Raw genomic sequence first — 14,980 nt, 5'->3', positions numbered from 1 at the left:
CACTGCTGCCCCAGCATCGCACCCTCACACCCAGACCGGCTGCCTGTGGGCCCGAGCACAGCTGCAAAGTGCAGGGACATGAACAGCAGTGTTTGCCCACAGGCAAAATTCTGGTGCAGGAGTTATTTTAATCCCGTGGTGACTCACGGCTGCACACTGTGACTCACTGCAGGGCTCAGCCGTGGGGCGCCTGGAAGATGTGTCAGGTTCTCTGTGCAGGATAGGGCTGCAGGCAGCCGGGAGGACCTGCCAGTTTTTGGCTGCTTATGGCAAACATGGCCTGGCCTTGGGGAACTGGGAGGAAGCACAGCATGGCTCAGCATGGCATGGCATGGCATGGCACGGTGCTGCATGGTCTCTGACCCCTACAAGGACAACCCAAGACTATCTGGACCACTCCTTTGGATTATTCGGACCATTTCTGGATCTCAGGAAATCCCATGCTGGGTTTTGGGAGCTGTGCTGCAGATGCTGCATTTGTTGCTGGCACGGCTGCTGGAGCGCTCCCATCCAGGATCTCTGAAATGCAATGAATCACCCCAAAATGCAATGAATCACCCTGAAACCCGCACTTTGCCCTCCCCGCTCTCACTCCCCGCACAGGCAGTTGGCGGCCGCAGCGCCGGCGGCCCCACGTGTTTCTGAACCCGTGCGGAGCCGCCCGCCGCACAACGCGATGCCAGCGGTTCTGGGAGGCTCCGGTTTGCAAAAAGAAACGACGACAAAACTCTTCCGAAGAGAACAGAATTCCGCAGCCGTCTTCGAGAGGTGACTTTAGCACCGATGCGCCGGGAGCGGCTCTTCGTGCGCTGCTTCCACGCAGGTGCGCGACGAACGGCGGTGCGCGGAAGCCCTGCGCGGGGCGGCGGAACGCGCACGGAGCGCCTCGCTCCGAACCCGGCGGATTTGCTGCCGCCCGATCGGGCCTGGAAACGTTTCTTTTTTTTTGGCAGCGCTCTCTCGCAAATAGCAAACCCTGCAGCCTCCGTCTCGGCACCGCCCGGAGCGCTTTTGCACCGACGGATTTGTTTCGGTTTTCTTTTTTTTTCTGCTTGGATTCGGAGAAAAACGACCCCCGGTTCCCGGAATCCCGGCGGGCGGCAGCACGGGCCGTTCCCTGGCGCGGGGCCGGGCGGCGTTTGGGGCACCCCGGGATGCTCCGCGCCGCGCCGCTCGGAGCTCCGGGAGGCGGCCCCGCGCTAATTGCATAAGCGGGACGTCAATGCCCGCGGGAAGCGCGGGAAGATGGCGCCCCGCGCCCTGCCCCCGCCGCGCGCCGCCGCGCCCCGCCGCTGCCCCGGCGGCCCCCGAGCGGGCGGGCGCTGAGCCGAGCCCGGCGGCGGCGGCAGAGCGGCGGAGGAGCGGCGCCGAGCGGTGAGGGCGGCGCGGAGCGGAGCGGCGGGAGGCGGCCGGGGCGGCGGGGCCGGGCGGGACGGGACGGGACGGACCGGCGCCGCAGCGCCTTTGAATGAACCAATGGCGGAGGGTCTCGCGGCTGCGGGGCCGCCCGCGGAGCTCCCGCCCGGCAGGTGCCGTCGCTCCCGGTGCCGGCGGGGTCCCGGAGCGGCGCTGCGCAGTTCCCGGAGCGGTCCCGGCAGCGGCGCGTGGCTGCGCCCGCCGCGGTGTTCGGAACCTCTCGGAGCGGCGGCGCTGAGCTCCGTGCGGTGACTCGCGGCCGCCGCCGCTGTGCGGCTCTGCCCGGAGCGTTCGGCTCCGTCCGGCGGCACCGCGCTGCCTCCAGTCGGGCGGCGGCCCCGCGGGGCTCGTCCCGGGCGGCGCGGCGCTCGGATCGCTTCGACCGGCAGCGCTGCGGTCCGCGGTGTGAGGGCCCCGCACGGAGCCCCGAGGGGGGAAAGTGACATCGGGGCGGTGCTGCCGGCAGTCGGGGCTCTGTCCCGCGCTCGGAACCCTCGGCGTCTGCGAAACGCGGCCGCTCGGTTTTATCCGCTGCTGCCCGCGCTGCTCCCCGCTCCCCCAGCGGTCCCGTTGGCAAAAGTGCAGAAGGAAATCGTCGACTTCGCGTTCGATTTAAAGCTGCCGATGCTGAGAGCGTCCGGGCGAACCCCGCGCTTACGGAGCGGGCGCCTCGCTCGGCCCGCGGGCACATCGCGCCGCTGCTGATGGGAGATCGCCTCCGTTCCCGCAGGCTCTGCTCATGGAGAACGGGACGCTGAACTCCATCACCCGGGATGTGCACGGGGCTGCTGGGCGCAGGGGCGGCAGCTGCAGGGAGCTGAGCGAGGGGCAGTACGTGCTGTGCCGCTGGACCGATGGGCTGTACTACCTGGGGAAGATCAAAAGGGTAAAGAGGGCATCCGGAAGGGTAAATGGGCGCCCAAAAGGGTAATAATGCATCCAGATGGCTTAAGTGGGCATCCAGAAGTGTAAAGTTGGCACACAGAAGAGTAAAGAGGGAATTCAGAAGGGTAAGAGGGCATCCAAAGTGCGCCTGGTGCAGGTGCTGTTCTCTGGGGCAGCTCACAGCATGCTGGCCTGCGCTGTGAAGTGACTGTGGTCCTTGGAGTGGCTGGATTGATGTCCTAGCCGAGTATCTGTCCTGGAACCCACCTTCCTGCAGCTCTGAGAGATGGGGAAAATGGCTTTGGGGAAAGAGGAGAGTGCAGGCAATGGGAGCAGGCATTCATTGCTTCTTTGTGCTCTGTCCCTGCAGGTGAGTGGCTCCAAGCAGAGCTGCCTGGTGACGTTTGAGGACAACTCCAAGTACTGGGTCCTCTGGAAGGACATCCAGCATGGTAAGTGCCACCCCGTTGTGCCCTCCTCACTGCTCCTGGGAGCCCATGTGCCGTGGGCAGCACTGTGGGGCCATCACCACTTTCTCCATCCTGCAGCCGGTGTCCCCGGGGAGGAACCCAAGTGCAACATTTGCCTGGGAAAGACATCGGGGCCCAGGAATGAAATCCTCATCTGTGGGAAATGCGGGCTGGGTGAGTGCAGGTGCATGGCTCTGTGTCCTGCAGCATCCTGCATGCGTCCGGCCAGCTTGGTGATGCTGACCCCGAGCCGTCCCATAGGTTACCATCAGCAGTGCCACGTCCCGGTGGCGAGCAGCAGCGAGGGCCCGCTGGGGACACCGTGGTTCTGCCGCCGCTGCATCTTCGCCCTGGCCGTGCGGGTGAGTGGGGCTGCAGGGCGCTGCGGGGTGGGCTGAGGTCTCACTGCTGACCCTGTCGTGTTGGCTCCTGCAGAAGGGGGGTGCCCTGAAGAAGGGAGCCATTGCCAAGACACTGCAAGCCGTCAAGATGGTGCTGTCCTACAACCCTGACCTGCTGGAGTGGGACTCTCCACATCGCACCAACCAGCAGCAGTGCTACTGCTACTGCGGGGGCCCTGGCGAGTAAGCACTGCCTGCTCAGGGGCTGGCCTGCTCTGGTTCATGGGTGTTTTTCCTCCAAGAGAGGCTCTCTGCTTGCAAGGCCATTCTCTGGGGCTGGCGGCTCTGCTGTCCTCTCTGCCCTGCTCTGTCTGCATGCAGCTCCTTGCCAGTGAGGGTTCACATTCCTGGCTGGGGCTGCTCACACTGCCCTCCCCAGCACCGTCTCCTCTCCCTCACCAGGTGGTACCTGAAGATGCTGCAGTGCTACCGCTGCCGGCAGTGGTTCCATGAAGCGTGCACTCAGTGCCTCAGTGACCCCATGATGTTCGGGGATCGGTACGTCCCCGTGTCCACATCTCCATGCTAGGGCAGGTGCTGCATCCTTGCGGGGTGATCCGACCCCCCTTATGCTCTCCATCCTCATTCTTTTCCAGATTCTATGTGTTTTTCTGCTCCGTGTGCAACCAGGGACCTGAGTACATCAAGCGCCTGCCCCTGCGATGGTGAGAAAGGGCCGTGGCCCCGGTGTGCTGTGCTGGGTCCCATTGGGCTCGTGGGATACCAGTGTGCTGTGCTGTGCTGTGCTGTCAGGGAGCCAAAGCACACCTTCACCAGGAGATAACTGCAAAAAGCAATTTGGGAATGAGCCATTAAGTTTTGAGATTAAATATAAGTTTCTGCGGTACTTTATAGTGCACCTTGATGATCTGAAAGCACTTTGTAAAATATCCTAACAGTGCTAGCTGCACTGGGGTGTTGCACAGAGCAGCACTGGGTGCAGGAGAAGGGAAATTCTGCAGGACATGTTGCTTGGCTTTCACTTTTGGAGATGCAAGTGTGAAGTCCAGCAGGAGAGACTGTTTTGTAAATAATCTACATGTGAGTAAGAGCCATCCTGCTCTCGTACTTGAGCGCAGCGAGAGTGCATGGCTGGAGCTTGGTAGGAAGCTGCAGCAGTGGGTGTCTGTCCTGGGACTGGCACATCCTTGGGCTCCAGACCTCAGGGCTGCTGTGGGGTCTCGAGGCACAGAGCTGCTGTAGTTGTGCTGTGCCCTGGGCCAGCATTGCTGGGTGTGGGCTGCTCACCGCTCACTGACCTGCTGGCCTTGGCTGCTCCTGCAGGGTGGACGTGGTTCATCTTGCCCTGTACAACCTGGGCGTGCAGAGCAAGAAGAAATACTTTGACTTTGAGGAGATCCTGGCCTTCGTGAACCACCACTGGGACCCTCTGCAGCTCGGGAAGGTGATGCCTGTGGGTGTTGGGTGCGAAGGGTCAGAGCCTCAGGGACACAGGGACACGGGGGGCAGGAGGCCAGAAGGGGAAGGGGTCGGGGTGGCCGTCCTGCCCCGAGGAGCTCAGGCTGGTGTCTCTCTGCAGCTGACCGGCACCCCTGTGTCTGAGCGCGGCCCCCACCTGCTCAATGCCCTCAACAGCTACAAGAGCAGGTGAGTGCTGGCTGGGAATGGAACAGTGCACGGAGTGCTCCTGCTCTCCTGGGATCGATTCGTCCCCACAAGGCTGAAGGCTGCTTCCTCCTCAGGTTTCTCTGTGGGAAGGAGATCAAGAAGAAGAAATGCATCTTCCGCCTGCGGATCCGCGTCCCGCCGAACCCCCCCAGCAAAGTGCTGCCAGAGAAGGCGCCGGGCGAGAGGGGCTCCTGTGAGCTGAAGAGGAGAGGGAAGAGCAGATATGTGCACAAGGACAGGTGAGTGCTGCACAGCCACAAAGGCAGGTGGGTGCTGCACAGCGCCGTTATGCAGCCCCAGCCCTGTATCTCACCCTACATCTCGCCTTGCAGCCTGCTCCCAGAGCAGCTCCAGCAGCAGAAGCGGCGTGCGGTGCGGCGGAAGAGAGCCAAGTTCCTTCTGGAGGATGCCATCCCCAGCGTGAGTCCCTGCGGGCTGTGGGACGGCCATGCGAGGAGGGAGTGCTGGGGTGGCTGGGCAGAGGGTTCCGAGCCGCTGTGTGGTGTTGAGGTGCTGTTCTTTGTGGTGCAGAGCGACTTCACCTCTGCCTGGAGCACCAATCACCACCTGGCCAGCATCTTTGACTTCACACTGGATGAGATTCAGAGCCTGAAGAGGTGAGTGCCGCCCAGCCGTGGTGCTGGGGGAGCTCTGAGGTGTGGGGCCGCAGGGCCGACGCTGCCTCCATCCCAGTGCCAGCTCGGGGCAGACCTTCCTTTCCGATGTGGACTCCATGGATGCCGTCAGCACCTCAGGCTCAGCCACAACCAGCCTGTCCTGCGAGTCCAGGTGAGGGCTGTGGCCCCTTCACCCCCTTCCTGAGGATCTTCTATCTCCCCTCACGGCACCGCATTGCCTCTCTCCCTGTCCCGCAGCCGAAGGACAGTGGGCAGCCGTAAGCGCAAGCAGACAGTTCTGAGCCCCTCCTCAGCACGGCCCAAGCGTGGCAGCGGGGCAGCAGGCAGGCAGCCGGCAGTGGGCAGCCCCCAGGGCAGCGAGGTGACATGTGGGCCTGAGCGGCCGGATGATGGCATCGACAGCCACACCTTTGAGAGCATCAGCGAGGACGACTCGTCGCTCTCACACCTCAAGTCGTCCATCAGCAGCTACTTCGGGGCAGCGGGGCGGCTGGTGTGCGGGGAGAAGTACCAGGTGCTGGCACGGCGTGTGACGCTGGAGGGCAGAGTGCAGTACCTGGTGGAGTGGGAAGGGACCACCCCATACTGAGCCCCCGTCCCTCTGGTCCCAATGCCTTCTCTGGAGCTGACAGCGGAGCCCTTGGGTGCAGCCAGGCCTTGGTGCAGCAGAGGAGGAAGAGGAAGAGGAGGAGGAGGATGCCCTGTGCTCGGCACCCTGGCTGCGTGGAGCTGTGAGGGGTGGAGCTGGCGCAGTGCTCAGCCTTTTTATTGTATTCCTTTGACAATTGTTGTTTTATTGGCCACGTATATGCAAAGAGCCACGCTTCGGCCTTTGGTCACCAGAGGAGTGGGGCAGTCAGGCCCCTCCTGGAGCTCCACATCCAGGCAGCAGCATCCAGGTCTCATAGGGACCCAGGCTGAAGCACCACTGCTGTCCCACTGTGGAGCCCAGTGGCTCATCCCTACACCGTAGGAAATGGCACTTGATGCCGCAGTTCTTGCGTGGGCTTTTCCTTCTCCTGCCAAACCCATTCATCTGAAGAATGTGATTTGCTCTGAAGGGAGGACACCCTACAAATTGCTCAGACCCCATCCCAGGGCCTGGATGTGCTGCGTTCCCCATCTCAACAATCACCTCTTGGCACAGCTCAGCCAAACACACTCATGTGCCTTAAACCAGAGCAGGCACCACTTGGACTGCTCTTCATTCCCTTGGAGATGCCCGTCCTGCAGTGCCAAACCAGCCAAGAAACCAAAAAGGCAGCAGGGTGCCCCCCTGCCCATGGGGCTGTCCCTGCTGTGGGCATGCTGCTGCTTCACCGTGGTTTTCTATACCGAAGGAGAACGAGAACCCCTTTTTGTCTAAAGCAATACGGCGACTTGGTTCAGGGGCAAACTTTTTATTTTAATTCTACCCTCAGATGTACTCATTAGGTTCTTTCTAAGATATGCTGATGTATGTGTGCTGCTCTGCCCCATCCCCCCGCTGAGCCGCGTGCTCCTGCAGCAGCATCGTTCCTCGGGGTGTTCGTGGTCTGCCAGCCGGGGGATGAACGGAAAAAGCTGTTTTATTGCAGAAGTACTGAAATGATTCAGTACTCTGTCAGAGTACAGCGAGGGTGTGGGGAGCAAGGCGGCGTGCTGCCTCGTGTCGTATAAAGGTGAAAATCCATCGGCGTGAGAGAGCAGATCGCAAACAGAACCCATAAAGAACAGACCTGGAGAACAGCCCCCCTGCTGCGGTGCGGCAATGGGACACGCAGTGTGGGTGCTGCCCATGGCGTGGGCTGGGAGTGAGCAGCAGCACCCCGAGCACTGGGCACAGCACTGCAAAGCCCTGCAATGCCTTCACGCTGTGCCAGCCGGGCCGTGCGCTGGTGCGGTGCTCAGTGCAGAGCTGTGTGCTGAGCTCTGTTCAGCTGCAGCCACGGCGCGGTTTGCCTCTGCTCATCTGAATGGAGCTGCCTCTGAGAGGCCCCAGTGTTTTGGAGAGGTTGCTGCCAGGACCCCACCGTGCCTGGTGCTGGGCCCACCCATCCAGCCCAGGTTTGCTCGTGCTTCCACATCATGAGGGCCTATGGAGCCCAGGTGACTTATCTCAGTTACTGCCTGGAGGGCTGGGGGCTGCCAGGAGCTGTGCCCAGACCAACCCTGTGGCATCGATGTGCTGGGAGAACATGGGTGAGCTTGGCAGCTCCTTCTTCATCCTCCTCCTCTCCCTTTCCTCTCCTCCTGGCCTATTGCAGAGAACTGAACATGGAGCCTTTAAAAATATTTTTGTTTCAGAATATATTTTGCATTAGTTATAATAGATATTATAATGACTCTATGCACCTTCTAAAGATTTATGGTTTCAGGCTGCTGCTTGTAATATCCAACTCTTGTTATATCTGAGTTGTAATTAATATGTCTGATGTACAATTAAAAAGTCTTTTTTTCTTCTTTTTTTTTTTTTTTGTGGTATGGGGATTTGGGCAGCTGAGGGTTCAGTGTGTGGCCCTGGGCAGCACCCCATGCCTGGGTCATGCTGCAAAGCTGCCTAGCTTCCCCATGCTGCCTAGCACGGGGATGGCAGAAGGATGCAAACAGCTGTGCATGGGCACAGCCCAGTTACCATTTTCCCTGCTATCTTGTTTCCTGCACCTGGGAGCCCTCCTTGCAGTACCTCTGACTGCAACTCAGTGCCTGCACCACATCCCCACTGCCTGCGATGGACACCGACTGAGCCCTGACAGGACCTTCCTGCCCTGCTCACTCCACCCATTAACTGCAATGACTCATGAGGCTGCAGGTAGGAAATGCTCTGGTTTATTCCCTTCCCAGTCACACAATGGATTTATTCTGTAACTAACATCCAATTACACAACATGAGCATCTTTTTCTAAGGCTCAGCTTGGTCTGGGGAGAAAGCAGCAGAGCTATACCCTGCTGGTCCTGGGTCCCTGAATGGAGTTGCTTTACCCAGCTCAGCCCAGCTGACAGGCAGGATGCTTGCTGGGGCTCAGCCAGTGCCACGTGTGTGAGTGGCACATGCTGCACCATCCCCATGTGCTGCAGGGCAGTGCTGAGAGCACCTTCAGTCAGCAGCAGCCCTGTGCTGCCCTTCCCCATTCCAGTGCTGCCTGCAGCTCAGTGCTGCTGCGGGGCCAAGCCAGGGAGGGGACATCTCAAGTTCAGATGAAATTCCCCATCTCAAACCATCACACCCCTGATGTGAGCTGCTCCCCTGTGTCCCTCTGTGCACAAACCCCAGCAGAACTTGTCTCATCGGTCTCCTCAAGAGCAGGGTGGTTTCTGGGCTGTTCATTCAATCCCGTGGGACGTTTTCTCCAATCCACTTGAGGTAGAGGGGGTTTCCTTGGTCAATAGGCAGGCTGATGACTTCGGGGATTTCAAAGGGATGGATGGATCTAAAGTGGAAACAGACGCAGCGGCGCAGTGCCACGGCCGCATCCCGCAGCAGGAACAGGCTGGCGGTGCAGGAAGCAGCGTGGTGCGTGGGCCCTGCCCCGGGTGATCCCCCCTGACTTCAAAGCACTTTGTGCCACGTGGGAATTTTGCTTTGAGTTTGAGTTTTACCACAGCCACCAGCTGTGCTCAGCACTCAGTTCATGGGGTGGACAGGAAATCTGCAGATGGGGGGACCTACAGACCCTGAAGCCCTCTTTGTCCCATGCAGGGAGCCCGATGTTCCCAGCAGCCTGCTCCAGCTGGTGTGGTGCTGGGGCTTTTCTGGCTCTCAGAGTGTACCCAGCAGTGCCTACAGCCCTCCTGGGTGGGATTGGTCTCGAGGAGAACAAAAGCCTGAGGATGAGATGGCTGCATACTGCGGATAGGAAGCCCCGTGCTCACCTGACATAGTTGGACAATTCACTTATTTTGGACGTCCTTGTTTTTACTAACTGCAGAGAGTAAAGAAAAAAGAGTAAAGGGAGGGAACAATCCTGAATTCTGGCCATGCACCACTGCCATGACCCTGGGGGTACTTGGGGTTGGTGCCACCCTGCAGCCCCATTTGGCTTGGGCTCTGGGATGGGGATTGCTGTGCCATGGGACACTGTCACCTACCAGCAGGATTTCAGTGGATTCTTCCAGTTCCCCTTTCCAGAAATACCTGCGTGTAAAAGGAAAGAACCATTAGCACATTCAGCTATGGGTACAGCCCTGCTGATCTCCCTGGTGCTTGGTGCTCCCTGCATGTGACTGTTCCTCTATGAAGTGGTGCTGGAAAAGCATCACCAGTCCTAAATGCCCATGATCCAACACATGGAGCTTTAAGGCTGGGGCCACCCTTGATGTGCCAGGTCTGAGGGAGCTGAGGGCAGCAGGGCAGGGTGAGGTGAGCACTGGGAGGGCCGTGGGTGCTGACCCCTCTGAATGAGGCAGGGAGACATTTTGGACAGGGAGCACAGTGCAGTGGGATACTGAACGTGGTATCACACTTTTTCCCTCTTTTTCCCTGCAGGAGAGGAGCTCTGCTTCTTGTGAGTCAGCTCTGACCTTTCAAAGCAAAAACGCTGCCAGAAGGCCACAGTGATTTCATCTGCACGCAGGGTCCCCATGTGAGGAGGCACCTGGAGGCTCTCAGTATCCACTGCACAGGGTGGGGAGGAGGAACAGACGGAGCAGGTGGGCCGTGCAGCTCAGCCCCGGTCCCCTCCTCCTTTGGGGTACAGCAGCCCAACTTACAAGGCCGAGCTCTTGGGCAGGATGTTCACGTAGGCAGCCAGCTTCTTGTCCATGATGCCCCTGGTGAGAGAGGAGAGGGTCACTGCCACTTGGCTCGCAGGGACATCCCTCATGCTGCCTCGTGCAGCAGATGGGAGACATGGACTGAGGCTAATTATTACCCTGGGAAAGCAAAGTGATCTGGGGCTGCTCTGGCACAGATCCTCCTGGCCTGGGGCTGGAACTGTCCCTAAAGCTGTCCCAATCCCTGGCAGCAGGGAGTGATGCCTGGCACAGAGCTGCCCCCATGGACAAGTCGCAGGAGCCGTGGCCTGGAGGCCAGCTGTGCCAGGAGCTGTGTGCCCCAGCCACATGCAGCTCGAGTCACTTAAAGCTCGTAAAGCATCTTGAGTTAATTTGCAGCCCAACAAATGGCAGCAGCACGAATGGAGATCTCCCTGCTGTGCTAATCATGTAGGACACATGGCACAAATCACTTTGTTTTCCCATCTGCAACTTCCAAGTCACTTGAGCGCCGGAGCCTTTTCGATACCTTCTAATTGCTTCTGCTTTGCCTCAGCAAACTGTGATCCTGACTGATATCCTGCTCTTTGTTCTGGTGAGATGGGTGGAAACAGGCAACCACCATGGTAACAGGAAACACTGTGAGATGCTGCACGTGGGCAGTGCAGAATGCCTGCATAATAGGCGGTATCTTTGGGTTGGGTACCTAACGGGTGTTTCTGCGTCCCTGCCACACTGAACAATAGGCTCTGAAGGGAGATGGATGAAATATTACTAAGCAGAAAAGCCAAGGAAACGATGCACACGGGCCCAAGGCAGAAGCACCTCATGGGCTGCCAAGTGTTGAGTGAGTTCTGTGGCATGCAATCACCCAACAGCAGGTATGGGGCAGGGGCGCATCTCTGGGTGGGCCATGAGTTTCCTCTGAGGACTTGAAGTTATCTCTTAGAGACAGTGCAAACCTGTTTCCACAAACCCTGATCTCCTCTTCCTTAAAAACAGCAGAAAATTCCCCTGCATCCTGATTCTTTAGAGCGCTCCTTTGAGCAACATTAAGGAAGAGCACACATGACAGCTCCAAGGAAAAGGTGGGTGGGAAAATAAATGCAGGAGCCCTGTGTCATCCTTCACAACCATTGCTCATTCATCCAAATTCCTGGAACAATTACTCCACCAGTAGAAATGCAAGCAAAGTAAACAGATCTCAGCAACAGAGAATGATTTGCTTCCTCTCCCTTCCTTGCAAGATAAGGAACAAAGAGTGGAAAACATTTGCAGAGCTGTTACAACTCAGTGTTTTCAGGAACAGAGGGATCTTTTCACCAGCCATGTACAGTTGTTCTTTTTTTTCTGGAGACATCCAGTGGCACAGACACTATTCTACTTGAATTTCTTCATACAGTTGAAGTATTTAAGGTGACACAAAATCCCTTTCAGTAGCCGGTCAGCTCCTGAATGGCTGCTTGGGAATGCTCTGCTCTTACAGAGGACAGGGAGAGTTTTTGGCAAGCAAGAGCATAGCAGGGAAAACAGCTCAGAGAAGGTGTTGCAGGAAACTTAATGGTCCATCATAAACATTTCCCGAGTCAACAGTTTCACTGCTTTGAACAAACCACCTATTGAGTCACAGACTGATGGATATGTGGAAAAACTGCATGCAAAACATCATGCAATGTATCTCAGACACTGAAAGAGGAAAAAAATATCAAGTTTGATATTTCCCCAAAGTTTGTTCTGTGTTTTCTGTGGATCACTTCATTCATATTTGTTTTCATGTTAGTGCACTGTGCACTTCTCAGGGAATTTGTTACTGTGCTGCTCAGAGAAGGATTATGGCCTGTCAGAGGACACGGGGTTGGGTCTTAATCCAACTGAGGATGCAGAGATTTCGGGCCATGGCTTGATCTTAAAAACAAAAGGCAGAAGTGTCAAAGCCCTGACACAGCAGAGAAGTGCAGCTCCTTTCCAGGGTCAAAGAAAAGCTTTATTTTGCAAAAAGCCATTTCCAAACCATTGAAGCAGACAAGCAGGGAAAGCTTCTCAGTACCTTGCAATATCCTTGGCAATCTGCTCGTTGAGGCAGTTGATGAAGACGATGGAGTGGGTCCCAGAGACATAGCTGCCAGTGATGGCAGAGTGCAGCTGGAGAGCGAGGCTTCTCAGCATGGGGTACATGAGCAGAGACAGCGTCATCGCCTGCAGTGCAACATGTGAGTGCTTACTGAAGGGAAGACATTGCATTTTCTAAAAACAAGCATTTATCTTAATCTTATCTCTGGCTCAAAAGACCTCTCCAGTCTTCTTTCAACATTACAGCAGTGCTCACTGCAATTTAAGTGAGATTTATTCCCCCACAATGGGGCCAACCTAATGCTGTGCCAAGTTGCCTCTGTTCAGCTGTTTCGATTGCAAACAGGAGCACCCAGGACACATCCTGCAGCCAAGTGGGGATGGAGCCCCTGCCTCCCTGAAGATGCAGCTGGAGGAGAGCACTCTGGACAACGCATTCTGTGCAGGCCCTGCAGAGTTTTAGTCCTTACCTGCAAGTTCTTTCCTGCATTCTGCTGACAGATGTTTTGCTGTGACACAGAGACCTCGCACAGCAGGCATGGTAGGACAGGGCCAAAATGCAGTTTTTAAGTTCATTTCATCTTAATTATCTGATAAGGATGATACAGTCAGATTCCATCTGTTCACAGCAATCCTTACCGACGCAGCCTAAGTCTGTAGGGCTGCACAACAGTACTGCTCTTTCCACATGCTGACAGCGGAGTGGCAACAAGTTGTTTTGCTGCACATCCCATTCCTGGCAAGCACGTTAGCTGCTCTTGGTGATCACATGCCATAAACACAGTCACACAGAAATGCAATCCGTAAATTATCTCAGCTGGGAATAGCAAGGTTAATTTGGTGTGCTGAGTAATAGCCGAAGGATGGGTGCCTGTGCTGGGGTTGCAGCTCTGCTGTCTCTGCACAGCTGCTCTTCTCTTTGTTGTTGTTTTTCAAACAAACAGCATCTGGCCCTTATTCAGCAACAGTGACAAAAAGGTTTTTATAAGACTAAGAAGATAGTCCTTTTTTTCCTCCTTATTCCCACCCTTCTCTGTCCTCTGAACACCTCCCAGCACACAGATAATGGCAGAAGTGCTCGTTGTTTTCTTAAAAGATTGAATTCTAAAAATATCTTGACACCACAAAGGCAGGAACACTTCCGCTGGGGAAATGACTGATGCTCTGTATTCGTTGTCTCCTCTTTTTCAGTCCATTTGAGGAAATACTTTTTGTTATCACAAGATTTATCATCATAATTCTTTGAGCTTGTGTTTTTCCCCACGAAGCCATTGAACATTTACTGTACAGCAAATCCCACAACCAACTCCCACAGCCACAAGCCAGGCTGAGATACGCCTGTATTTACTTCTCCAGATTAGAATATAATCACATTCCCTGCTTAGGACAAACTCTGTCCTGTTTAGCATGGCAATCATTAATCTCCTTAGAAGATGTATGTGCATGGGAAGAGGAAATCCCCATGAACACTTGTGGTTAAGTATTAGCATAACAGTGACCACTCCTTTGATTTTCTTGGTGATGTTTTTATGTTTGCTTGTGTTTGTTTCTGAAAAAAAATGGTGACAGCACGGAAGCACTGAATGTGCCAAGGGATGGTGCAAAAGTGAAGGGCTGAACCTTCAGGATTCCCAGGAGGGAAGCAGACAAACTCCTGGCTGCCAAAAGGTTCAAGTGAACAAAGATGAACAGCCTGCTGTGCGATTATTTCACTGCAAAGCACTGACTGGCAAAATGGGAGCTGAGCTTAGGGACTAAGATGTGCATGAGATGAATTTGTTTCGGCTTTGGCCAGCCATAAACAGCTTTAGGGATTAAAGTCACCTTGTAAGGACTTTTCCTAAACGACTCTGCCTGGATGAGGCTGTGTACAAATCAAACAAACACACAACAACCAAACAACAACACAGCTCGTGCCAACCTCCAGGCACAAGTGGAAAAACACCTCGGACACTCGCTTTGCTCGCAGCAACCCAAGAACGCCTTTCTCCTGCAGGCTCCTTCCCTTCCACACCCTCAAGTTGCCCTCCAGGCGCCCCTCTGAAACCATGCCCTTGCTGCCCGCTCCCACTTACCAGCAGCACGGTGCGGCAGCCCGGCCGGGGGCAGCCCTGGGCGGTGGGAAGCGGGCAGCGGGGGCCCAGAGCTTCCATGCCCCAGCCGGGCGAGAGCTCCGTCCCACTGCCTCCACCTGCTCTGCCTGCGCTGGGCAGGCTGCCCGGGACGGCTGCCCACAGCCAGCCCTGGCTCCTCCTCCTCTGCCCTGCTGCCTGCCTGCCTGCCTGCCTGCCAGCCTACACGGGGCCACTGAGGTTGGGAAGGCCCACTAAGGCCATCCAGTCCAAGCAGCCCACCCTCCTGCCTGCCTTGCGTGGGGCTGGAGCACGGCCCCTCTCCTCCTGCCTTCATCTTCCCATCATTCGGTGTTTTTCTCAGACTCTGGGGCTTGGTGCTTTGGGCAGGAGCTGCCGCAGAGCTGTGATGTGCCACGGCCCTGAAACGTTTCACGACTTCAGACGTGCCAGGCGCTGCCCAGCACGAGCACAGCTCCAATCCCTGCTGTTCCACACACTGAAAAAAACGACATTTTGTCTCCCTTCTGCACTTCTGTCTATATTTGCCATACGGGGCTTGGCCCACACAGCCTCGCTGCCCAGCGGCACAGCCTGTGAGCACTGCCTGCCCCCCAGCAGCCCCCACCCGAGCTGCTCCCAGCAGGGCTGCGCACGACAGACGCCATCACAGACCCCAAACTCGCCCCACGCTCGCACGCTGCAGA

General features: G+C 56.8%; 2 protein-coding genes across 4 annotated transcripts; one reads left to right on the top strand and one right to left on the bottom strand.

Annotated features, from left to right (window-relative positions):
• Positions 1-219: 219 nt before the first annotated feature.
• PHF19 (PHD finger protein 19) lies at positions 220-7,878 on the top strand. Of its 3 annotated transcripts, none has more exons than XM_048966356.1 (15): positions 220-768; positions 2,147-2,302; positions 2,672-2,753; positions 2,850-2,945; positions 3,033-3,133; positions 3,207-3,355; positions 3,575-3,670; positions 3,769-3,837; positions 4,457-4,577; positions 4,713-4,780; positions 4,876-5,040; positions 5,134-5,221; positions 5,333-5,418; positions 5,495-5,590; positions 5,677-7,878. In XM_048966356.1, exons 2-15 carry the CDS (start codon positions 2,156-2,158, stop codon positions 6,026-6,028), a joined length of 1,716 nt encoding a protein of 571 aa, XP_048822313.1. In that variant the 5' UTR covers positions 220-768; positions 2,147-2,155; the 3' UTR covers positions 6,029-7,878. The 3 variants fall into 3 exon arrangements, with proteins under 3 accessions (XP_048822313.1, XP_048822311.1, XP_048822312.1); XM_048966354.1 differs by having other exon boundaries at positions 221-823; XM_048966355.1 differs by lacking the exon at positions 220-768 and adding an exon at positions 1,298-1,374.
• Positions 7,879-8,231: 353 nt separating this feature from the next.
• On the bottom strand, positions 8,232-14,451 carry CUTA (cutA divalent cation tolerance homolog). The gene is made up of 6 exons (XM_048966362.1): positions 14,277-14,451; positions 12,179-12,327; positions 10,129-10,188; positions 9,508-9,553; positions 9,292-9,341; positions 8,232-8,849 (listed from the first exon to the last, which is right to left on the bottom strand). The coding sequence occupies exons 1-6, from the start codon at positions 14,352-14,354 to the stop codon at positions 8,747-8,749; spliced, it is 486 nt and encodes a 161-aa protein (XP_048822319.1). The 5' UTR covers positions 14,355-14,451; the 3' UTR covers positions 8,232-8,746.
• Positions 14,452-14,980: the final 529 nt, after the last annotated feature.

This window comes from Lagopus muta, chromosome 19 (assembly GCF_023343835.1).
Source record: "Lagopus muta isolate bLagMut1 chromosome 19, bLagMut1 primary, whole genome shotgun sequence".
Classification (NCBI taxonomy): domain Eukaryota; kingdom Metazoa; phylum Chordata; class Aves; order Galliformes; family Phasianidae; genus Lagopus; species Lagopus muta.
The sequence above is the reverse complement of the archived record's forward strand: the minus strand, read 5'-3'. Positions and strand labels throughout refer to the sequence as shown.

Coding starts and splice junctions, on each gene's coding strand:
- PHF19 (XM_048966356.1), top strand. CDS start 2,156: ATGGAGAACGGGACGCTGAACTCCATCACCCGGGATGTGCACGGGGCT. Junction 2,754..2,849: donor CTGGAAGGACATCCAGCATG/GTAAGTGCCACC, acceptor TCCATCCTGCAG/CCGGTGTCCCCGGGGAGGAA. Junction 5,222..5,332: donor TGGAGGATGCCATCCCCAGC/GTGAGTCCCTGC, acceptor TTTGTGGTGCAG/AGCGACTTCACCTCTGCCTG.
- CUTA (XM_048966362.1), bottom strand. CDS start 14,354: ATGGAAGCTCTGGGCCCCCGCTGCCCGCTTCCCACCGCCCAGGGCTGC. Junction 12,328..14,276: donor GCTGCCGCACCGTGCTGCTG/GTAAGTGGGAGC, acceptor GTTGCACTGCAG/GCGATGACGCTGTCTCTGCT. Junction 10,189..12,178: donor ATTGCCAAGGATATTGCAAG/GTACTGAGAAGC, acceptor CTCTCTCACCAG/GGGCATCATGGACAAGAAGC.